Here is a 24881-nt window from a genome sequence, read left to right as displayed (position 1 = left end):
ATGGAGCCACACGGTAATGCCTGAGGCAATTCAGCAACTTTATTTTGCTGTTTCAGGTGGAGTCCTCAGACAAGCAGAGCTACAAATACGACATTCGATTTGGTTTCTGAAAATGACTTCAGCACGGCTTCACGTCCCAAGCATCCGTTTTCCAGAAAGCCAGAGAGCTGTGCTCTGTGGGAGGATGGGGAAAATGAACAAGAGACAGTCATTTCTTACATGTTCTAAAGAGCTCAGCCAAATCAAATACATCTTACATGTGTGTTGAATAAATTTAATCCTGGGAATAAAATCGTTTCGTGTGAGGTCTCAGTGACGGGAGAGAAAAATAGGCAAGGATAAGTGATTCATTTCCAAGAAGAGAAAATGAGAGGTTTTATATAACTCTGGCAGACAAGATTAAAAGGGGGGGGATCATATTCACCCTTTATTTATTCCCTACGGCATCAAGAGTGCTGCTTCTGTCTGAAGACCATAAGGAAAATCAGACTGAAAAAAAACCATAGCAATGAAGTTCTGATTTTTAAATTAACTCCTCCTGGTAATTTCTCTACTGATTTGTACTAAGTCTATTGCCCTTTGTCAATCTTATATTTAACATCTCATTATGTGACTATCGTCTTCTTGTGTTTTGTTTGTGTGTGTGTGCACATGAATGTGGAGACCAGACCTCGACGTTGGGTGTCTACCTCTATCCACTTCAGGGTCTCTCACTCATCCTGGAGCTCACTGGTTGGCTGGATGGGCAGTGAACTCTAGAAATCTACTCTCTGTCTCCCCATTCTTCTGTTCAGCCCTAGGGTTAGAGGCTTAATACTCAGCCCAGCTGTGTTCTGGGTATCCAAACTCAGGCCCTTGGACTTGGACAACAGGCACTTTACCAACTGGGCAGTCTCCCCAGCCCTAGTGTGTCCATCTTTGGGACAATAACAACCTATTCAGTAGGGTTCTAGCTATTTGTAATTGTGATAATGTCACTGACTGAGTACTTATCCTATGCCATACATAATATTTCTAATGAATATTTATAATATTCAATTAGGGTTGGGATGGTGGCTCAGTCAGTGAATGCTTGCTGTGTAACTGTGGGAACCTGAGTTCAGATCCCAGCACTCATGTGAAAAGTTAGGCATGGCCACACACAAATGCCTGCAATACCAGCTTTGAGATGGCTGGGGACAGGAGGATCACAGGAACTTGCTGGCCACCAGCCTAGCTCCAGATCATGTGAGAGAACCTGTCTAAAAGGAATAAGGCAGAGAAGGCTAGAGTAGGGTCTCTGGCATCTTTCATTAGCTTCCATATGTAAGCACAAGCACACGTACCTTCACATACATATAGCACACTTACATATATACCACTCACCTACAAACACAAAATAAAATACTTCTATCAATTGAGCCAACCTTATGAGGTACATCTTATTAATCATTTATACTTTCCTTCTCTCTCTAAGTTATAAACTCTCAGCCCCCACCCCCGCCCAGTTACATCTATTCTCAGTTGTCTTCTTGGGGTTATCAGTGTATTTGGAGCATTTATAAACCTGGAGCCAACAGCAACTTCAGCCTCTCTTTGCTTTTCATTCCCAGCAATAACAACTATGTTAGCCCTAAATCAGAAACCTAGGTTAGCATTTAGCTCTCCATGCTGACCAGGATCCACTTCTGAATAAAACACAAGCAACTAGAATCTTTCTCAAAATATTTTGCTCTAATCAAACTTTGCCCTAAAGAATTCTTTTTAAATTAGGCATTTCTGAAGGCAAGAAAAACAATATTGGATCTACAGGCAAATTACCATCATTATCATCATTTCTCTAAAATGTGGAATAAAGAAGTAATAAATGTTTGCATCATTCAGTATTTCACGATGTTAATTTTCACACTAAACTCGGAATTACAGGAGATGGTATAATTCACCTCAACAGTCAGCAAGGAAACCTACAACCTCAAGGTTTACTGGAAAGTACTGGACAGCAAAATGTGCATGTAAGCCAAGAAGCTCTCTGCTTTATCTTACTTTTCCCCGTCACAATCTTTTAAAAAAAAAAAAAAAAAAAAGTCAAGTAGATTTAGCTTCTAAGAGTCAGTGGATAGCATAAACACTGGTGATAGTGAGAGCCAAGGAGAAGTTCCAAGTAAAGAGCCCATGGGAATCTTACCCTTGAAACACTTGGGGATTTCGAGGGTGCCGTCAATGCACTGCGTCTCTTCAGTATAGCTGCACTTCTTCTCCTTATTTTTGCAGAAGAAAGAGACCTTGTCACCATGCTTCATTCCATCCTTAAACTTTTCCTGGATCTTCACTCTCTCTCCTTGGTACAGCACTGTGGCTTTCTTGACAGATACTTTGCAAGATGCTGGAAGAGACAATGTCGGTAGTCAAGACAACAGTCCAGGAACTCCTCATTAAAGAGAACATAGATGACCTATGTTCAGTGAGAAGGCTGAGAGGGTGAAGGCACCTGCCACCAAGCCCCGCGACCTGAGTTTTATCCACAAGGCCCATGTAGTGGAAGGAGAAGACTGACTTTAGCAAGCTGTCCTTTGACCTCCACACAGGTACCATCATGTGTGGGATCCCACATACATTTATACACAGACACATGTGCACAAAAATACACAATACATTTTTTAAAAAACAATAAAAACTGTTGAGTCAGTAGATGAGCACAACTGAGATAAATAGGCCAAGACAAGGGCTCTAAGAAACGTGTGACGTGCAACGTCACGTTGATTGATGATAGACGTTTCCTGTCCACATTGCCCTTCAGTAATGGCATAAGGGCAAAGGAGCAGCAGCTCCTTGGCACCCATGAAAGATGTAAGCCTGAGCTGGCCTGCGCTCAGATCCCCTTTATGGGGCTGATACATCCATCCATCGACCACCATGCCTATAAGCTGCTGACGGCTCACAGACGACTCCTGGTCAAAAGTTAGTTTCAGGGCCGGCAAGAGGCTCAGTGGATAAAGGCACTCGCCACCGAGCTTGATGAGTGGAGTTCAGTGCCCTTGACCGCAAGGCAGAAGAAAAGAATCAACTCCAGAGTGTGGCAAACTGACCTCCACATGCGGGTCATGGTGTCTGTGCCTGTGCCTGCACACAGGGGCACATACACACGCACACACATACACACACGCGCAATAGAAAGAAAGTGAAAAAAATTTAATTGCTTTCAGTTTCTTTGTTTTACATATATATGTGTGTGTATGTATTCCTAAATATATAGATACAACCTGCTCAGTCCATATATTACTTGCATGTATATAATTTCAGAGCTGACCACTGGGCATTGAAAAGCTGACTGGGGTTGGGGACTCTTCCCTGGGGAAGAAAGGCTCTTTCTCCCACTTTCAGTGCTCCGTAGTCACCTGTAGTTCTTAGTCTAGGGTTGAGTCCATGGGAGATTTCCCACTTCTGGGACTATTGCCGCCATCCTTGTTCAGGTCTTGTTCAGGATATTAAGACCAACATATCATATATATATATATGATATATATATCATAAATCTAATATATATATATATATATTAAAAACGAACTTGGTCAAAATGAAAGATCCCATCCCAGATCCACGAAATCAGAAACTCTGAGGACGGAGCCCAGAAATCTGTGTAAAGACTAGCCCTCAAGGCTGTAGAAATGACTTAGTCAAGTGCTTGATGTATAAGCATGAGACCTGAGCTCAGAACCCCCACATGTACCTACATAAAAACCAGAGTGAAAGGGGAGGCCTGAAGAGGCAGACAGGTGCTTTGCTGGGGCTCTCTGGCCAGCCAGCCTCCAGGTTCAGGGAACAATCCTGTCTCAAAAAGTAGAGTACGGACTGATTGAAGAAGAAGCCTAACACTGACCTCTGGCATACACACACTTGTGTGTACTCACCAGCAGGCACACATGCATACACCCATACATCATGTACACACACACACACACACACACACACACACACACACACATGCCTAGGGGACTCTGATACAGAGCAAAGTTTGAGAACCAATGCCCACCCTGACTTCTCTGTCCCGGTATTTTCTGAGATATTGGCTTCATAAATCAATTGAACTTAAACACCCGCCCCAGATTCCTCTGCTTCTAAGAGATTCCAACCTATAACGCCAGCCATTCATCATTTTGTTTTTGTGCCTACTCTCCTTTTCTGTTTGAACAGTTCAGCTTGGGCAGAGATGGAGTGCTATGTGGTCGGGCTTTACATAGTCATTGCTTTATGTGAATCATGGCACTGACAGGATTGAGGACAGATGCCCAGCTCCAAAAATTTGACATCTCCGGGAAAGGACGCTGCAGAGACATGAGCTGGTGATGGATGCTTTACCTGTTGTAGAATCAAGCCAATTTCAAACAGGAGGGGGACACGGAGATGAGGCATAGTTTATCAGTTCCCCATTTGCATATTTTTTAATATAACAAGCCACGATCTCCTTGAACTAGTTTAGATGTGTGATTGATCTTTGTGACAAAGACAACCTTGACCAGAGAGAGAGAGAGAGAGAGAGAGAGAGAGAGAGAGAGAGAGAGCGAGCGAGCCAAAAGTGGGTGGGGTAGGATGCTCGGGCTGCAGAGATGGCTCCGTGGTTGAGAACATGCACTGCTATTCCAGAGGACCAGAGTTCAGTTCCCAGCAATTGCATCAGGTGGTTCATAGCTGCCTCTAACTCCGGCTCCAGGGAATCTAACCCCAGCCTCTGTGAGCACCCATATTCATGTGCACATACCTCACCCCCACGCGAATTCACACAAATCTAAAAATAGTAAAATAAATATTTTAAAGGGTACTCATGAGCAGATTTTAAAAATAAATACAGGCAGAAACCATAGCATTCCACCATATTATCAATGCTTCAGAAAATCCATGTACTTCTTATAACAGACTCTAAGCAACCTTCTTAAGCATGAGAACTCTCTGTGTACTATTGAGCCCTTAGGACTTTTATGCGTCAATGGCTATGAAGCCAGTCTGAGCAACAAGGAGAGAATAAACAGGACGAGAAAATGGCAAACGAGAGCGATGCACCGGACGGATTCAGTCCTTTGCAGGACCTCACTCACACTCCCATACCTTTACAGCTTGGCTGGGCGGACCAGCTTCCCATCTTGGTGCATTCCACTTCCGCTGGGCCATCCAGACTGTATGTGTCATGGCAACCAAACGTGGCTTTATCCTGATACTGAAGCACGGGCTTTGCAGGGTAATTCACAAACCCATTGTCTGGCCTCGATGGGAAGGGGCATTTTACTTCTGAAAAGTGTATTCAGGAAGGCATGTTAGTAACAGTGTCGTCTAACAGTTACAGGATGGCTACATCCTTCCTAGCATCACACCACGGAATCACTGCCTATTCCTGTGGATGAAATGCAGTTTCCAGATGCTCGGTCCTTGGTTCTGTCCCCATTCTCTTATACTTACAGAACCCTGAATATTAAAGAGGAAAGAAAGAGGAGGGGAGGGGAAGGGAGGAGAGAGGAAGGGAGGGGAGAGGAGGGGAGGGGAAAGGAGGGGAGGGGAGAGGAGTGGAGAAAAAGGGAGGGGAGAGGGGGGGAGGGGAGAAAAAGGGAGGGGAGAGGAGGGGAGGGGAGGGGAGGAGAGGGGAGGGGAGGGGAGAAGAAGAAACATGTTTTGAGAGTGAATAATGGCACCCTGCTCGCTCTTTGCGTTCCGAGTTTTCGTCATGAAGTGTCATTTGTCATAAATTTCTACAGTCTAAAAAGTAGGTATGAAAGAAGAGGGAGAAAGTCTTTTTTCTAATCAATAAACCTGATTTGAAAGATACTATGATGATTATTAAATTTAGATAGATTATAGTCATAGCCATCAATCAGACTATAATCCAGTTTTTAAAACCTTCCTATCCCTTAATCCTGGCGTCTTTTCGCCAGCCTCACTGGTGTCCAGCTGTCACTAGATACAAGTTCATCCACGCCTTTGGCTTTGCAAGTGTTGTGTCCCTGCATATCATGTCTTTCCTTCGTCTTCCACTCATAATCCGAAGCCTGTATCAAGGGTCTTGACCTCTGGAAATACCACTCAGTCCGTCTTGGACTGTGAATTGCATGAGATTTAATTCACTGCATATCAGAAGCAGAACTCGTTCATCTGTTATCCCTGGTACAAAATCCACTGCCTGACACATGGTAGGTACGCAATAGACATACAGGGTGGTGGTGCACGCCTATAATCTCAGCATTTGCGGGGTAGAGGCGGGAGAATCAGGAGTTTGAGACCAATCTCAGCTATGTTGCGAGTTGAAGATCAGCCTGGGGCTATCATTGTATAGAACTTTCTGCTAGATTCAAACTTTCCCTTTTAAGCTGGATTTAAACTTTCCCCTTTGCTCCAAGAAGCAAAGGGGGTGTACACAGCCCCTCTCCAAGGTTGTGTAAACAGGAGCGATTGCTGAGAGAGAAAAAACTCTCCTGCTGGTGGCGCAGCCTGCAAGTCAGGCAGAGTACCAGCCATGCAGCCTTCTTACGTCATCATCCATGCATGCTGGGGTGAACTTTTTAGTGAGGCAATCACAATTGAGTTACCCATGGAAAATTTATGCAAACTCTTGCTTCTGCTCCTGTAAGTAACCCCAGTAAACTCCCTAGTTCCCTAGGCTAAACATGGGTGGTATCATTTCTTTGGTCCAGTCATGGGTACTTGATCTGGAATGAATAAATATTGTTCATGTCTCTCCAGAAAAAGTAACACAAGAGATGCATGAGAATCTTTCTTAAAACAAAATTTAAAAAAATAAAAATAATTTTAAAATGTCATCAGGAGAGATGATTTGGGATGTCCCAGTAGTTGATATTTTTAACACTTTTAAACATGTTCTTCTTTGCTACACTACTAATTCTGTCTTCGCCACTTACCCCTGCATTCTGGCAATTCGGTCCAGTTTCCGTGGGCTGTGCACGTAACTGTGTCGTTTCCAAACATGGCATAGTGTGGCAAGCACTCAAAGACTGCTGTGTCCCGATAGAGAGAGGTGTTCCCAGCTGATGGCTTGTGCAGCTTCAGGGTTGCAAACTTAGGAACCACTGGTGGAGGGCAGGTGACAGCTGCAACGAGAGATCCCCATTGTCTCTATGAAAGTAGTTGGGGCGTTGAAATGCATTCTTTGAAGGTAGGGGGATAGCTGTGAGTTTGAGGACAGCCCAGTTTGCATAGACAGTGAGATACTGTCTCTACATAAATACATACATACTTACTTACATACATGAATTTTATGGGCTGGCAAGATATCTCTGTGTATAAAAAGAAATAACTTGCTGCTGCAATTGAATGACTGGGGTCCAATCCATAGGACCCACCCAGTGGAAGAGAAAATGGACTCTCATATATGGTCTTTGGACCTTTACCCATTGGCCGAATGAATAAATGTAACTAAAAAATTAAAACACACTCTTTTCAGAATGAAAGAGAACATGGGAATGAAGTTGAAGAGACATAAACTTTGATAACAGGGTCAGAACAGCCCACTGTTGATGGCAAGTAAGAAAAAGGCAAATCGAATGTGCCAACTGGTCACAAACTGTGCCAAAGAAGGAAGAGGGGGAGGAGGAGGATGACGAAGAGGTGATGGTAGTGACTGCAGCCAGCAATATGTTTGTTTTGCCAGACTTGATTTGACTCTCGTAGCCAGTGTTCTATACATCTTTAACCTAAAGGCTACCTTGAAAGATGTTTCTGGACACTGAAATGTACGGAAGACATTGCGGAGAGACTGTCCAAGAGTACTTGGTGCCATGCTGTTTGTGACATGTGCGTTCTGCCCCTCGTACAATTGCTTGTTTTAATCAAACACCTCCTGCTTTTGCATGGAAGATATGGAGGCTTACGCATACAGATGCAAGGACCCAGGACAAGGCAGTGGCTTATCATCCCGCCTCGACAAACAGAGGGTTTCAACAAGTTCAGGGAAAGGTACACCAACATAAACACCCTGCTGACGAAATGCTACGTAGGTGACTGATGCCAGTCCTCCCTCTCCCAGTCCTTCCTTCTCAGAGAGTGCTCCATGAGACAGCCTGAGAAAAGAGCTCAGATCACACCCCAGATGCCTGGAATCAGCAGCACCTACAGGTTAGCAAGAGGTCTGGTGACCGTGTGCACACTCAAGCAGGAGAGTCACCCATTCGGATTAGACTGAATTGAAAGCAGCTTTTCTGTTCTTAACTGGAGGGGAAAAAAAGATGAATTTATGCAGTTGGTATAAAGATGCTTTGAAGGGAAGACTATTTACATGAACCATGGTGATCCTTGTTATTGATAAAGAACTCAATTTATCTTTAAGGATTGTTGTGGTTTGGCTTTAACTTGGTTAGGATTTATTTAGAATCACTTTTCTACTTTCATTTGCCAGGGTGGGTGTCACTGAAAGGTTAAAGGACCACATTCACTGCTATGATGCCTGGTGCCTCTTAGTCAAAGATTAGACTTGTAAGCCTCTCAAGCTAGGATACTCAAGAATACTTGTCTCTACAGAAACAGGTTCAAAGCTGCTCCTGACTGCTTAACTGAGTGTGACTGAGTCAAGAGGTCCTTGCTCTTAAGATAGAAGGTGCTTGGTGGCTTACTGTGAAGGGACCTTCTTCATCCCTATCGGTGGACTCATTGCACTGGGGCAGGGCTAATCTCCTTGAGCCTTATAGGCTCAAGACCCAGTACCTGGGTCCTCTGTTCCCAGTTGTTAAAGAGGGGAATGATCCACTGCACTAGTAAATAAAGAAGCGTGCACTAACGAGGAAGAGATGTTGAAACCACTGCTGGCAGAAGTCCTCCTTGCTGGGATGGGTGGTGTACCCAAGGGTTAGAGAACTTGCCTAGCCTGTGAAAGACCCTGGCTTGGCTCCCCAGCATGACATAAAGAAAAAAACCACGTGCCTCTAACTAAACTATGGCAGGCCCTGATAGACCTTGTCTTTGCCAAAACAGTGAGGGAGTTTTATAATTAACAAACACACCAGGTAGCAGATAGATGTGAGTTCATAACTAAAATACTTCTAGCCTGCCACTCAATGGTAAGTTGTTGCTTCTTCTGGAATACAGTGATACCAAGCTGAATATCCCCATGAGAGACTGAGCATCCATCTCACTGAACCAAGACTGAGGGTCTCTGGGAACAAGGGGTTTCTGGATTGTGGAGCTGGCAGTACTAAAACCAGGAAATTTCCAGACAAACCAACTTGCCCCTTAATTCTCAAGTGGGACCTAGAGACTCACGAGCACAGACAGGAAGCTCTGGGCTCCACCTTCCTTCCTCGGTGCACTTAGCAGAGTTGGTTCCATTCAGATAAAACCTGGAAAAGGGAGATGCAATTAGCCCGTGAAGTGTCTCCCTGGCATCACAACTGTGCTCGGGGACTGCATTCAAGGGCTTAGATGCAGAAAGTCCGGAGGCTACCACTGAGACTCCCACCTTTAGCCCTATTCCTTTGTTTTGAGGCAGGGTCCCACTTTGTTCCCAGATAAGAAAACTAAAGGGATCCCCCCCACCTTAGTTTCCCCAGTAGCTGCTACTATAATCGTTCCATGTGCTCTTCCCCATCTTAGGATGCTGTTTTCTAAGAGTCTCTGTTCTTAGGACTCATAGAGTGGTCCAGCCAAAACTTCAGGCAATAAATAAATAAATAAATAAATAAAAATAAATAAATCACTGGAAGTTGGTGAGTGTAGGGGCCATACCCCTAAATCCTCATTTCCAACCAGTTGGCCAAGTTACTGGTTCCCTACATAAGGTTGGGAATCAGCTCTTTAAAGGATGACAAAAGTGAAGCTGTAATGTTCATCATTTCAGTCAACAAGGGTGTTTCCGCATCTCCATTCCCCAACAAGAATCTTCCAAAGAAATTGTGTACAGCCGTGTGGTGCTTTGAAAGAAAATGGCCCTCAGTGGGACTGGCACTATTAGGGAGTGTGACTTTGTTGGGTAGGTGTGGTCTAATTGAAGGAAGTGTGTCACTATGGGGGAGGGCTTTGAGGTCTTCTATGCTCAAGATACTGCCCAGTGTCTCAGTTCACTTCCTGTTGCCTGCAAGATGAAGAACTCTCAGCTACCTCCACAGGACCATGGTTGCCTGCAAACCTCCATGCCCCATGGAGGACTGAACCTCTGAACTGTAAGCCACCCAGTTAAATGTTTCTCCTTTGTAAGAGGTGTTATGATCATGGTGTCTCTTCACAGCAATAGAAACCCTGACTAAGACAATTAGCATGTTCTCAATGGTGTCACATTGATGCCATTTCTTGCAACACCCTACACATCACCACAGCGTTTGTTAAAAACAAGACTAAAATGTGTTTGGATCTAGCAAGCTCCACCCAGAGGCGAACCATAAATACAAAGCCATTGTGATGTGTAGCTGAAGAATCCAGAAGTGTGCTCTGTCTGCCCACTGCTTCACCTCACTAGAGTCCTTACCCAGGGTTACAAGTGAAACCGATGGTGTTGGGATATTCAAAAGTCGTATAGCGTACAATTCCGTTTTCTAAGATTCCAGCAAAAGGACACACTCTGGCTGTGATTTAAAGAGAAAAACTGGTAAGTTTCTATTGGAGTATAAATATGTAAACACATGTCCATCCTTGATCCAGTAACTACTATTAACTATTCCAAGAAATTGATCAAAATGAGACAAATAATACATGTGTCATAATAGTCTTTATAACTAAATGGTCTAAATGGTCTTTATCATGGGATTGTTTTAATTAGACAAACTAAACCACCAGTTGTACTATTATGCAGCCAATAAAATACAGATTATAAAGATTATGGAGACATATAATATTTTTATAATGCTGATTAAATAGAGAACAAAAGTATATATTTTCTTTACAATAATGCAAAAAGCATGTGGAAAACATGTTGAAATGATATTATTAGTGATCAGAGTTATTATTGATTTAAAGTGATTTTTCACTAAAATTATGCTGAAGGGCTAGGAGCATAATTCGATGGTGACACACATTAGCCTATACATGTCTCTACATTTAATCCCTAGTGCCTCCAAAAACCCACTTAGATTTATAAAACTAAAGAACAAACACGAATCACTTGCAGAAACATATATAATTATGATAAAGGTCATATCTATAGAATCAAAATAATTAGAGCCCTGATTGCTCTACCTGGCTATTTTTACTACTGTAGAAGACTGCCAGAAACTCAAACTGGTTGACTGCTTAATATTTTACCATAAAAATTGGGCTAAGTGCTAGGTGTGGTAGTTCACATCTGTAATCCCAGCCATCAGGAGGCAAAGGCAGGAGGATCAGAAGTTCAAGTTCATCTTCAGCTACCTTGTAAATTTGAGGATAGGCTGGAATACATGACATCACATAAAAAAAGGCTAGCATGATCATAAACCATGTTCTGAGGAATAAATGAAGACAACCATTTATCATAAAATAACGGGTTCTGAAATTTATACTATCAAAGTGTAACAAGTTTATATTTTATCGTAAATATATAAATATATACATTATTTGGATTCAGTTATACTCAGCTCAGTAAACATTAAATGTGCTTCCATTCTGAGGCAAAGTCCAAAGATATGATGATTTTCCAAACTCTGTTTACCCATGAGTCTCTTTGGCAACAGTTCATCTGTTGTCATTTTAATGTGTGTCATGCTTCCCCCTCCACTAATCAACCCCCCTCTCTCTGTCTCTCTCTTTTCTCTCTCTTTCTTTCTCAGCCCTTCCTCAGGTATCCCCTTTTCTAAATAGTGGTTTTGTGTGTTGTGCACCCCCACCCAGCCCTGTGCACCCCGAGCAGGAAGAAGTAGCTTTTTTCCCCACCAAACATCTAGAACCCAAACGAGGGGAGAGAGGTTAGGACTCAGAGAACTGGAGAGAAGCTTCAGACTTACGTGTACATTTCAGGGTGTTGATGGGCCACATTCCTGTGAGAGGACATGTAAATCGTCTCATGCCTCCCCGGGACACATAGCCTGGCTTGCAGGAGTAGACAATCTGCTCCCCTGGGTCATAGAATGTTTTTAACGGAACAACCACAGCAAATGGTACTTCATCTGGCTGGGGACAGGCTGAAACAGAACACAAGACAGATGGTTAAAAAATAAAATCTCAATCCACATTTTTAAGGTCATCCAGCATGCAAGGAAAGCACACTAAAAATTGTAGGGCTACCCAGTGCCACACCAGATGCAAGGTCTCATCTGACCTCAGTGAGCATTTGAAGGAAGCCCTACCGGTATGTACATTACAGGTCCGTGTGGTGGGGCTTAAATTGGCCGAATATCCTGCCAACAAGCTTTAAGAACAGCCATGTTGGACAATAAGTACCAATGCCATCTCTCCGGCATTCACTCTGACTTGAAAGTCATCCCAAACCCATGGCTTAGAGATAATATTCTCTCGAAGGCAAGAAGTACTCACTCCGTCCTGCAATGGCAACGTGGCAGAGGAAAGCCGAGACCAAGGTGAGCACCAGGGAAACCATCGTGGATGGGTCTCAGCAGCTCCACCAGAACAGTGTCCTCTGCTGAAGAGAGACACGCAAATACAGGAGAGCTTAAATATTAAACCATTTGGGGGGGGTGTACGTTTATTCCTGTCAACAGAAGTGCCGCCGTGCTTTGAGAAGAACTGAGAGAACTCCATGTTTTAATCATTTACTCCACGGCCCTGAGTCCATTGTGAAATCCTCGGCGGGTGCTTTCTTCAGCAGAGCACACTTGTTTTTCTTAATAGCACAAATAACATTGCCTCTGATAGAATCCTGACGATTACTGTCTGGGCCTCTCATTCTCCTTTTTGGTTTTTTTGCTCTGTGTTTTGGTATGTTAGAGACAGATCACCAAAAGGATGAAGCTCCTGTTCACTCCGTGTCCTGGATATATGAAGTGATGACAATCTTCTACACTGTTCTTGGGACCAGGGGGACTGCTCAGCTACTAAGATGACTGCCTGTGCTTGCAGAAGACCCAAGTTCTGTTGCCAGCACCCACAGCAGGTGGCTCACAACCACGTGCATCTCCAGTTCTGGGGGATCTTATATCTTCTTGTGACCTTCAAGGATGCCTGCATACACAAGGTGCACAAATGCTCATAGAGACACACACATAATACACCTGAATAAATATTAAAATAAGAAAAATGGTGTTCTACTTGGTACATAGAGGAGCCTGAAGAAGACCTTCAAAGAGTACCTTCTGCTTTAATGGACCCCAAACTGAACTCAACACCTGCCACAAAAATTGACTAATTTCTCCCTAATTCACATTTTAGCTGCTATTCATAACGAGATCTTGCTGGCCCCTCCAGTTGTGACAGTAAGAGATGTCCTTGACCTCTCAATCTTCTCTCATGTCAAATCAGCACATATTCATGCCACATCGCATCATATGTCTAGGCATGCTTCTTTTTGAAAGGCTGTCTTAGGTTGCTATGAAATCACAAGTTAGGACTCAGTTGAGTAGGAGAAGATAGATAGACTGTTATGGAGGATGATGCTTGGGAGAGCCCTGGGCAGTCATGCATCCATAGCTCTCTCTAATACACTGTTCGCTCTGGGAGTCATGGATACGCATGTGGACTATGGCTGGGTTGCATATGACAGTGGAATTATGACCCACAATCTCTGGAGCAACCAGTCTAAGAAGTCATACAATGCGCACCTCTGTAGCAATTGGTTCTACAAAAGAAACCCATGATCTGGTGGTTCTCAACCTGTGGGTCATGACCCCTTTGGGAGTCAAATGACCACCAGAAGAGAAGACCATCAGAAAACACAGTTTTTTGCATTATTATTCATAACAGCAGTGACATTACAGTTATGAAGTAGCAATGGAAATAATTTTATGGCTGGGGGCCACCACAGCATGAGTATTAAAGGGTCACAGCATTAGGAAGGTTGAGAGCCACTGTCCTGACTAACTGTGTAGGACATTCCACATCCAATTAGCCTGCCTCTAGACATGCTATGCCAACAACCACTCAAGGCTTCTTCCCTCTTCTATAACGCAAAGCCTTCCCCCTCCTCTGTCTCATTTTGAGTCTCTACCAAATACGAATGCTGCCAGATGAATCTTCAGCTTCAGCAAGCTCTGAAAAGCTAACAACTGCCTCTTGTTGGCTAGGTGGTCTTCTTCTGTATCCACACACCCACACTTCCCCGATAGGTGCTTGAGAAATGTTCCCATCCGGCAGAGATTCTCAGACCAAGCTCCCAAGCAACACTGTGTTCTAACGACAAGGAGAAAAGTGGACTTCAACTACCGTAAAACACTGGTGGCCCTGTCTCCCCTGCTGTCCCAAAGAGAAGGATCCTTGCTGGCAGCATAGCTCCTATGGTCTGCTTTATCAGGGAAGATTCCTATGGCGGGTGCAGAGGAGAGGAAGCTAATGAAGACAGGGAGGGCCTGGTTGTTCTACCTAATGAAGATGGAGAATGGGACAAAGTCAGTAATGGGATGGGCATGGAGCGGGGAATGAGAGAAGTTGGAGGTTGCAGTGCAAATATTGCTGGCAAAGTTGTAAACCAAGTGATCTGGCCTTTCAGGGGGCAGTGATGGGAGACTGGGCTTAATGATGCTGGTTAATAGAGGAATTCTCTTGACTGAGAATATTCTAGGAGAATGGAAATTCCTCCCCGTTTTATCTTAGGTCGCTATACTTGAGTACATGCAATTCTCAAACTCATTAAACTGAACATTTAAGACTCATGTGTTTATTTGATTACAAACCAGTGCACTTCTTTCTTCCTAAAAATACATAAGAGTCTGGAGAGAGGGGTCAGAGGTTAAGAGCACTGGCTACTCTTCCAAAGAATCTGAGTTGGATTCCCAGCACCCACATGGTGGTTCATAACTGATTCCAGTTTCAGGGGAATCTGATGCCCTCTTCTGGCCTCCGTGGGTGCTGCAAACACCTGTACACATAAATTAACTTTAAAAATGCTTAGAAAGTTCTGTCGAACAGGAAGCTGGTAACATTATAGTAGGAATATTGGAACTTGAAAATATCATAAAAATATTTAATCCTGCCAAGAAATATCAATAGATGGTGGAACTGAGGGATGCAAGTAGAATAAGAAACTAAACATTCACACAGTTCTAAAAGTGTTTCTCAGAAAATAACTACTGCAAAGGGGTAAAAGAGGCATTTGTCTGGGGAGAACCTAGCAGACACCATCTTAACCAAGCAATCAAAGTCAAAGTGGCGATTGTAGGACCAACTACCCTGGTGCACTCCCCATGTTAAAGTGACCATTAGAGGGACTAGTTACCCTGGTGTGCTCCCTATTTTCTTTGGGGTGCAATGAGAGGACAATATCTCCTCTGTGCTATTCCTGCTAACCCAGAACAACCTGAGTTTCATCACAAGAAAGCCTTGTACGTAGCCATGCGGAAGGACATGGTGCACAATGATTGTCCTGTAAATTCTTCCATCAGGTGAAGACTATGAAGGGCAGAGGAAAGACAGGGGATGGGAGAGGATAAAGTAAGCATACAGTGTGAGCCTTTGGCTGTAAAAGCCTGAGGGGACATTTGGTGGTGTTTGAATGGGAATCTCTGGGTCCAGAGTACCCGAAAGTCTTTGCCCTATCCCTGCAACTTTTCCATACGGTTGAAGTGAAAGCTACTTTAAAGTACTTAACAGTTACGTTAAACGTTTTAATTATGAAGACTTTATTTTTAAGACTTCAAAAAGAACAAAGAAGGTCTGTTCCTTTTGTGGTCCCCTTGAAAGTCCAATGGTTCTGGACGAGGTTCAGCCATCATCTTTCTTTGTGTACCCAACAGTGAGCCCACCAGGCTCCAGTGTCAAGTTCCAAACCATGGTCACAGGCACGGCCTTGGTGAAAATCGATATGTCACAAAGAAAACAAAGGACACGAGTGTGGGGAAAGGATTTGTCGGGGGGAGGGGGCGACGGGGCAGAGGGAGATAAGAGAGGTGAGAGCTGAGAGCCATCGCGATACATTATATACATCCATGAAGCTGTCAAGGAATAAACTTAATCAATAAAAACCGTTTTCAGTGAATTTTGTATGAGTTATTATGAGTTTTTTGTTTGTTAATTTGAGCACTGGGGACAGAACCATTTTAGGTTTGTCTATTTTATTCTATATCTATGCGTGCTTGTATATATGTGCATTACTTGTGTGTCCAGGGCTTGTAGAAGTCAGAAGAGGGCATCAGCTCTCCGGAAACTTGAATTATGGATGGTTATGAATCACCAGGTGAGTGCTGGGAACCAAAGCTCAGTTTTCTGCAGGACCAACAAGCAGTCTTAAGCACTGAGCTGTCTTTCTCTCCAGTTCCACAAAATGCCGTTCTTAGACCACGTTGTGATATGAGGCCTCGATTGCTATCTGTGCCATCCCGAAAAGCAATGCAGTGGGTGGGATTTCCTCAGCTGTGTTGGTCTTGCCTTACTTTCTTTCAAGGGTCGCTGTTCCTGTTTGTTAGCTTCTGACCTGAGGGAAATGATTTAAGAGTGGCAGGGACTTTCTCGGGGAGCTAAAGTACCAGAAACTCAAGCCACCAAAACCTCCTCATGCTGGTGGCTTTGGGGGTTCTTGCCATAAGGCATAAGAGTTGGATGCATAAAATTATTGGACCATCAAAGATAAATTACACAGAGAAAAGTTCATTACAAATTCATAGGTGGTTGCTTAAGAAGCAAAGAGGGTGTGGGAAGAGAGAACAGACAGCATCTATAGCAGCGGTGGTCCTGGGAAACGGTACCAGTGAGCCCTGCTGCCTTGGCATTGATAAGGCTTCACTGGCTGGCGGGACTGGGTTTGAGCTGGTAGGTACCGCTCTCATGCCAGGTGCCTTTCCAGTCTCAATCACAAACTTAGCATCCAGGAAAGGGATCTCCTTTAAAGGAAAAGAGATATATAAAAACTAGGCCCACTTTCTGGTATCTCCTTCCTCCTGCTACAGTGGAACCAGAGATATTTGAACTGAATCAAATCTGTCACCTGTCCTCCAGCCCCTGCAAATCCCAAGAACATTCCCAGCTTTGGATAAGACACTGGTCACTTTTCTTCAGGACCCTGACCCACTTAGCCCATTCCCGCCTCCCGTTCTCCATCAATCCGAAATAGCATCAGCAGGGCAATAAAGAAACAATTAGATCAAACGCAGACTAGCAGGAAGCTGCATGTGTTCGTGGTTATTTTTATCTCCTGGCTGGTAAAAAATATCTCCTCTTTCTACAATTAAATGCTAAGATCATCTGCAAAGTTAATAAATGATGATAATTCTTGGTCCTGGATGGCTTTTTTTTTTTTTAACCACTTGAATATGGCTGAGAACTACAAACTGTTCCCAGAGCTCTTCCAAAAGTACTTGTGGGGCCGATGGAAAGCCGTTGAGTGGGGAGAGATGGGAGGGTACCAATGAAGGGTTTCCATTATTCCGTTTGGGGTGTGCGATCCTGTGCAACTTCAGCTCCATGTGGTTTGCCTATTGCTTGTCTTGTTCTCCATATATTTCAGCTCAAATTCCAAACACTAGCCCAGGCCAGCTGAGCATCTGGCCGGTAATTGAGGGTAAATGACATTTTAAAAGCATATTGAAATTTAGCATTGAGATTTATTTGGCAAAGCAAATGGAGGACATGTTAAGAAAAAAAAAAACAAGTTGTTTTGGCAAATGGGGAGTTTGTTTAGCATTGTTGGGGGTTGCACTCAGTAGTAGATATTAACAACGCTTAGATTTAATTTTTGTGTTGCTTTATTTGAGACAAGGTCTCACTATGAAGCCTTGATGGCCCTAGAATTTACTATGAAGGCCAAGCTGGCCTCAAACTCATAGAGATTCATCTGCCTCTTGAATGCTAGGATTCAAGGCATGGTCACCACACCTGGCGAATTTTTTATTTTGTTTATTATGCGTATGCGTTTGTGTGTGTATGATGGAGGGGGCTGTGCATGCGCCCTAGTGTATATGTAGAGGTCAGAGGTGAACTCGATGGGTCAGTTTTCTCTGTTTTTACAGAGGTTCTGGGGATCGAACTCAGGTTACCAGACATATTCAGCAAATGCCTTTACCCACTGAGCCCTTAGATTTAGTGTTATATATTTCCTCTTACATTTTACCATTTATAAATAGGCATACATAGATGTAAAGATATACTCTGTTGAAGAACACTTAGCAACATTTGTTTTATAGGAAACAGGAAGCCTTATGTTTGAAATTCTGAATGATTTTATATCCTTTCCTTTCCTCATTTGTACATCAAGCTATATCTGGACCCAAAGTCCAAAGTCTCATCGAACCCATTGCTTCACATGTTCAAAACCTTTCTTATTTACTTCACAAATAGAGACTTTGACCATATCATTAGAGATTTAGCAACAGCTTAAATTGAAAACCAAACTATTCTCAATATTGTCTCTTTTGGGCTGGGATCTCAGTCACTACCCAGCAACAAGGTCTCAGCAGAAAAATGCAAGTACCTTTGCTCTGGCGATAATAAAACTAGCAGCAGCTATGCAGGCAATTTGCAAAGGGATAAGGAAGCATGTTCCGGGGCCTCAGGGGAATAATTACAGATGTCTAGAAAGGTACAGCCTTGGGAGAAAGTTCAACCAATAAAACACTTGCCTGGCATGCATAAGGCCCTGAGTTCAGTACCTGGGATTAATGCAAAAAAAAAAAAAAAAAAAAAAGTCCAGGATGAATATGATGTTTATACGAGGTAGAGGCGAGAGGATCTCTGGAGCCTCATCAGCAAGAGGATCTTGTCAGTAAATGCTGGGTCAACAACAGACCCTGTATCAAAACAAGGTCAGGAGTGTAAGTGTAAGTGGTTACACTAGTGTTCTCCATGTACATATATGCACCTGCACACATAAAAACACACACACACGTGACTGAATTGGCTTCCTGTGTTCACTGGGATCCTCTATACATAAATAAATTTTGCCTGAAAAAAGCTAATATATCTCTGTCCTTCTATCTCTATGTATCTGGAGAAACCACTCTTAACCTTAGTTGTACATTAATCTCTCAATTCTTTTTTTTTAAATATCAAGACCAGCTGGGCAGTAAAGGTGCACGCCTCTAATCCCAGCACTAGGGAGGCAGAGGCAGGCAGGTCTCTGAGAGTTTGAGGACAGCCTGCTCTACAAAGAGTTCCAGGACAAGAAGGGCTACACATAGAAGCCCTATCTCAAAAAACCAAAACCAAAACAACAACAACATACACACACATACATAAAATCAAAACCTGGGATCTTAGTATAGGACAATTGAGGTAACTTTTAAAAACTACCCATTTTCAGCAAGGGTCACAGCCCACAGTCCCAGCATGTCAATGTTTACCTACATCAAGTTCAAGTCCTTGCGTTCATCATATCCATCACTCTATTGCCAGAGTGAGACTCCTTCCTACCCTTCTATGGAATACAATTGCTGATCCCCTGTGGATTTCTTCCTGGCTTTAGTGTACTAATCTCTCACCAAGCTGGACTTTGTTGTTGATACTGGACCTCTTGAAAAAATAAAAAGACCTCGTGACTAGAAGGAATTTGTAGTTGATTAAAACAGAGATGACAAGACCACAAAGTAACAGAGGAAAGGCAAGACACTTGTGTTTCCTAGTGGGTAAGGATGTAATGATGAAAATGGACATAGCTCTGGCGGCTGCCAGAACACAGCGTGGTATACCCCAACATCTGCAAACAGTATGGTGCACCCCAACATCTGCAAACAGCTGCAGTACCCTAAGGACTCCAAACAGTTGAATGTTTCTAGGAGAATAATATTTCAGGAAATGAACAATGGAGGACAAGGCTAAAGGGGAGAGGGAGCTAGATCAAAGGCTCCCTCCCAAGATGAATGGGTTTGAATTCATCTTGAAATGAATTCAAGGTCAAGTTAGTACAAGGTCAAGGTAGTATTTTGGAAAGAAAATCCACAGCAGTGCAGAGGACTCATTGGAGGAACAGGATAATACAGGGAGAGAAGGAACTTCGGAGAAAGACTGCAACATGTCACTAGATAAAGTCATCAAAATGTAAAGTCGTCTCCAGCAGCAGTGTCTGACCTTCTGACACTGGCATGACACTGTCATCTACAAAGTTCACAATGGAAAACCACACACTCACGTTACACACACACACACACACACACACACACACACACGCACAAAAGAAAAATCGCATCATGTTTTGAGTAAGCTTATGATTTTCTGTTATTCTGCACTCCTAAGTGTCTCAGCAGTGGGGAATTTTCTGTTTTTAACATGTGGCAGTTGGAGAATTTCCACCCCACAGCATGTGCAGAAAGGGATGGTTTTGCTTTTTCCTTTCCTGTCTGTTTTATCTTCATATCCATAGACCTGAGGTGCTCTTGGCCTCGTTCAGAGAAGCTTGTTTTTTTCAGGGGACAGAAGTCAGTGCTTAATTTGCCAGAGTGCTAAAAATTAGATCCTGAGTCCTCAGCTGGAGAGGGAACATCTATATCCACTCCTCTCCATACCAAAGCTCAGGGAACATTAGGTCCAAATGGACTTATAAAGTTGACAGGTGTCTTTTACTTACTCAAACACAAAACAGAGAAGCATCTTCAGTTGATTTGTGCACACTACACATTCCATAGTTGTGTAACTGCTGATATGTAAGTTACCTCTAAAAGTTTGTGTGTTTTCAGAAAGAAAGAACCAGACACCAATAAAGACAAGCAGCCCAGGTGATCCAGCCTCTCAGAATGTCTCTGTTGCTGATTCCCCAAAATTCTGCGTGTAGAACAACTTCAAAACTACTAGCAGAGATAGTTCAACTTCACAGACTATTCCATCCAGGACTTCAGATAAACGCTACACTTTCCCATGACACAGAGACTGAACAAAAAATAATACAGCTCAGAACTTGATCATTACCCCAATTTTCTCAGGGTCCCCTAAAGATACCCTCACCCCCAGAGGGTGCTGACAGTATGCTGTCTAATTTGTACAAACAGGACACAAAAGAAGGCAGCTGCTGAACTTTGCCAAGACAAAGTAGGACAGTCCTTCAAAATTGCCTGATTCACAGAAAAGTCTGTCAGATATGCTAGGCCTCTAGGCCAAGGATGGATGCCCTGACATTGCAGAGAACCCTTGGGTGAGTGTCCAGACAGCCAACTGTTTCTGTCATTTCTATAGCTTGGGAAGTTGTTTGTTCTATCCCTATCTGCTCAGGTAATATTTTATCCTTCTTGAGTATCTAATGTGGTTGAAGACTAAATAGCAGTATAATTTTATTTGTTACCAAATTCAAAAAAGAAACTTATAAAAAAGGATGTAAAATGTATAAGGTTAAGAGACATAAAAGCTTAAAGTTGTTTATCTAATAAAATGTTTTAAGTTCTAAAAAGATATTTTTGGGATAGTAATACAAGTTATGATAGAAAGTGGTTTAGGTATAAAACTTTGAATTCACCAGTATAAGATAGATGATAGAGTACTTCCTCCAAATTTGCCAAATAAAGATAGACTGGACATTGTAAATCTTACTTGATGACTGATCTTATTATATATATATAGTTTTACTATGTTAGAGTTAAAACCTTTCTCTTCTTATTTAGACAAAAGGTGAAAACACTGAGATATTTGATTACACTGTGAGATGTATTACTGTGATTTAATAAAAAGTTAAATGGCCAATAGCTAACTAGCAAAGATTAGACAGGACTTCCAGGGAGAGAGAGGAACTTGGGATGAGTCTAGGTGCACCAGAGAGATGCCAGCCAGGCACTGAAGAAGTTGGATATACGGTACAGAGGAAAGGTAACTGAACCACATGACAGAACATATATAAATAGAAACAGGTTAATTTAAGCTATAAGAGCTAGTGGGAAGAAGGCTAAGCTAAGACTAAGTTCTCATAATTAATAACAAGTCTCCATGTTATTATTTGTGGGCTACCGACCGACAAGAAAGTACTACTTCACAGAACAACTCTTGCCTTAAAAGGAATAATAGACAATGTGTTCTGGAGCCACTCTGAGTGGCCATTGCCTAGGAACATAGATTTTGGTTATCCCAAGCTCCATGTTCCAATGTGGAAGCAGTTTCATGACCTTTTTTAGTTTTACAGAACTAGAAAAGTCATAAATCAAGGCATGTCTAAAATACATTGGTGGGTACATCATAGAGGCCGTTACAAAAAGATTGGGGGAAGCTTTTCTATAGCCTTCAGATGGTTTTGATGACATTCGTAGTTTGACAGTTGGTGGGAGCTAGTGGTTTGCTAAGTTAATAGATTTAAAAAGGTTTCTTTTAAAAAATCTATTTTTTTTAACAGGATATTAGTTAGACACAGCGGTGGGCAATGAATGGCTGCTCAGGTGGTAAAGTCACCCTGGAGAAGGTCACTGGACTCTGGTCCTGCAACACTCAGCCTCTGCCCATCACTGCAGTTCTAATCAGTCAATAAGCCTTGGTCATCACAGCTCCATGCCAGGAATTGTTGCTGACAGTAGAGGCTTTGGAGGAAGGAAAGGGTAGGTAAATATGGTCATATTTCATATGTGAAATTCTCAAGAATAAAGAAAAAAATTGTGGAGGTACAGAGTCTCACTATATAACCTTGGGTGGCTTGGAACTCACTATGTAGACGACGCTGGTCTTGAACTCAGAGATTCACCCACCTCTGCCTCCTGAGTGCTAGGGTTAAAAGCGTGTGGTGTCACATTAGACAATCTTCATTTCCTAAGCTGCCTTTCATCAGTGGTTGCCAGAATGCTTACAGAGACCTCAAGGAACACCGGGCTCATCGTCAGTGCTTGCTAAAATGCAGCCCGCATCTACAGTCATACATAAATGCCTCACGTGTCATGCACAAAAGTACGTGAAATGCCTACAGGGATCACACAGTCAAACAGATCTAACGGAGGCTCAGGGAACTGGTACTCATCGTCACTAGACAGCACAAAAGAGTAAAAGATGAAAAGAAGTAACTACGTTTCATTCTCCACTGCTGAGAGATGGTGGGAACTAGCTGCCGCAGTTGGGTATGGAAGTTTTTTAAATTAAAAAGACATTATTATTACCAGTGTGTGTATAAATGCAGGAACATGGTGGATATGTCAAGGTCGGAGGACAAATCTTGGGAGATCTGGGGATGAAACTCAGGACACTAGGTTTGGAGAACAAGAACCTTTATCTTCTGAGCCACCTCGCCAGCCTTAGATATGGGTATCTTGTCTCCCTTTTATTGTATTATCATATGCTAGGTCAGAAGGCAACTGGCCACATTTTCTCTGCAGTCATGAAGCAGTGAACAGGAAATCAGAGGGGGCTACCTATCCTCAAGCCCTGCCTCTAGTAACCTACTTCCACTAGTAAGACCCCACCCCCTAAAATGTTCCACAACTTTCCCAAAGAGCACTATCAGCTGGCTACCAGCTATCCTAACACATAAGCCTGCAGGGGACATTCAAGCCACAAGTGGACCCCAAATAGTACTATAGGTGACAATTCAAGCCAAAATGAATTATTATAAACTGGTTACTTTGAGAAGCTATGGTCTTAGCATTACCTTTAGTAAGGGAATTATTGTCCTTTTTTTCCCCAGAGCTGAATGGAACCCAGGGCCTTGCACTTGGTAGGCAAGTGCTCTACCACTGACCTAAATCCCTACCAGTAAGGGAAATTACACACAAAAAAAGGACTTATTTATTATGGATGGTATTCTGCCTGCATTTATGCCTACAGGCCAGAAGAGAGCACCAGATCTCATTACAGTTGGTTGTAAACCACCATGTGGTTGCTGGGCATTGAACTCAGGACCTCTGGGAGAGCAGCCAGTGCTCTTAACCTCTGAGCCATCTCTCCAGGCCCAGGAATTTTTATAGCTAACATAAACATCTGCTTTCTCATGCCTTCTGTATCAGGAAGTAGTGCCTACTTCACTAGAGACACCTAGACACTGAAGAAGCCATGGTCAAAATCTGCCTAGCAACTCTGACCCTTGGTTCTCAAAGGCCTTCTTACACATCTGTCCGTCTCTCCTGGGCCTCTTTCCCACACCCTCCCTTCTTGGGCTCAGAAAGGGATGGTCCTGATGCCTGAAGTTTTAACCTTTACTTTTGAGATTCGTTTACTAAAGATAGATTAACCTCTCTGAGTTTTCTTTGTGTGCTCATGAGATGTACATGTTAATAAACTTCTCTTTCTCCCCTGCTGGTCAATGCAGAAAGTTCCAATCAAGAATGAAAAAGGGCAGAGAGACGTTTCTTTTTCCTCCCCTACATGACTAAGGCGAATTCTGTGCTCACATCTCCTGAGGCCCCAGCTGCCTCTTTGTTCTAAGCCTGAGTTAAAAGATCAGGGTTCCCACCCAGTTAGTTTCCTTAATCTCTCAAACTCAGAGATGATGATGATGATGATTTAGGGTTTTTTTGAAACAGGGTTTCTCTATGTAGCCCTGGCTACCCTAGAACTCTCTCTGTAGCCCAGGTTGGCCTTGAATTCACATAGAGATTCACCTGTATCTGCCTCCTGAGTGCTGGGATTAAGAGTGTGGGCAACCACTGCCTAGCTCAAACTCAGATTTTTAAGTAAGTCCTAATAGTCCGTTATTTAGTGCTTGTCCTCAGCTTCATGCAGTGGGTGAATGAGGGAAGGGAGCAAGGGAAGGGAGCGATCCCTGTACCTCACACTCCCCTTCCTTCCCCACATAGCTGCTAATACTTGAGATGTTTTACAATGTTTCTTTCTTTTTTTTTTTTTTTGATGAACATAAAAGCCACATACCCTCATTTCATGGTCTATGAACCATAATCTGCTTAGAGTCCCTTTCACAGGTTCTCGGGCTCATAGATAAACATTTTTTTTTTTTTTTACAAAAGACATAGAAGCGAATCAAGCAACGATATGTTGGAATTAGGGACAGGAAAGGCAGGCAG

General features: G+C 43.0%; 1 protein-coding gene across 1 annotated transcript; it reads right to left on the bottom strand.

The window, feature by feature from the left end:
* Positions 1-19: 19 nt before the first annotated feature.
* Positions 20-12552, bottom strand: Apoh (apolipoprotein H). Its single transcript, XM_050164287.1, has 8 exons — positions 12409-12552; positions 11880-12056; positions 10430-10526; positions 9232-9308; positions 6879-7067; positions 5080-5259; positions 2165-2362; positions 20-174 (listed from the first exon to the last, which is right to left on the bottom strand). Exons 1-8 carry the CDS (start codon positions 12470-12472, stop codon positions 119-121), a joined length of 1038 nt encoding a protein of 345 aa, XP_050020244.1. The 5' UTR covers positions 12473-12552; the 3' UTR covers positions 20-118.
* Between the last annotated feature and the right edge of the window lie 12329 nt (positions 12553-24881).

This window comes from Alexandromys fortis, unplaced genomic scaffold (assembly GCF_014885135.2).
Source record: "Alexandromys fortis isolate MF-2015 unplaced genomic scaffold, M_Fortis_MF-2015_v1.1 scaffold_156, whole genome shotgun sequence".
Lineage (NCBI taxonomy): Eukaryota > Metazoa > Chordata > Mammalia > Rodentia > Cricetidae > Alexandromys > Alexandromys fortis.
The sequence above is the reverse complement of the archived record's forward strand: the minus strand, read 5'-3'. Positions and strand labels throughout refer to the sequence as shown.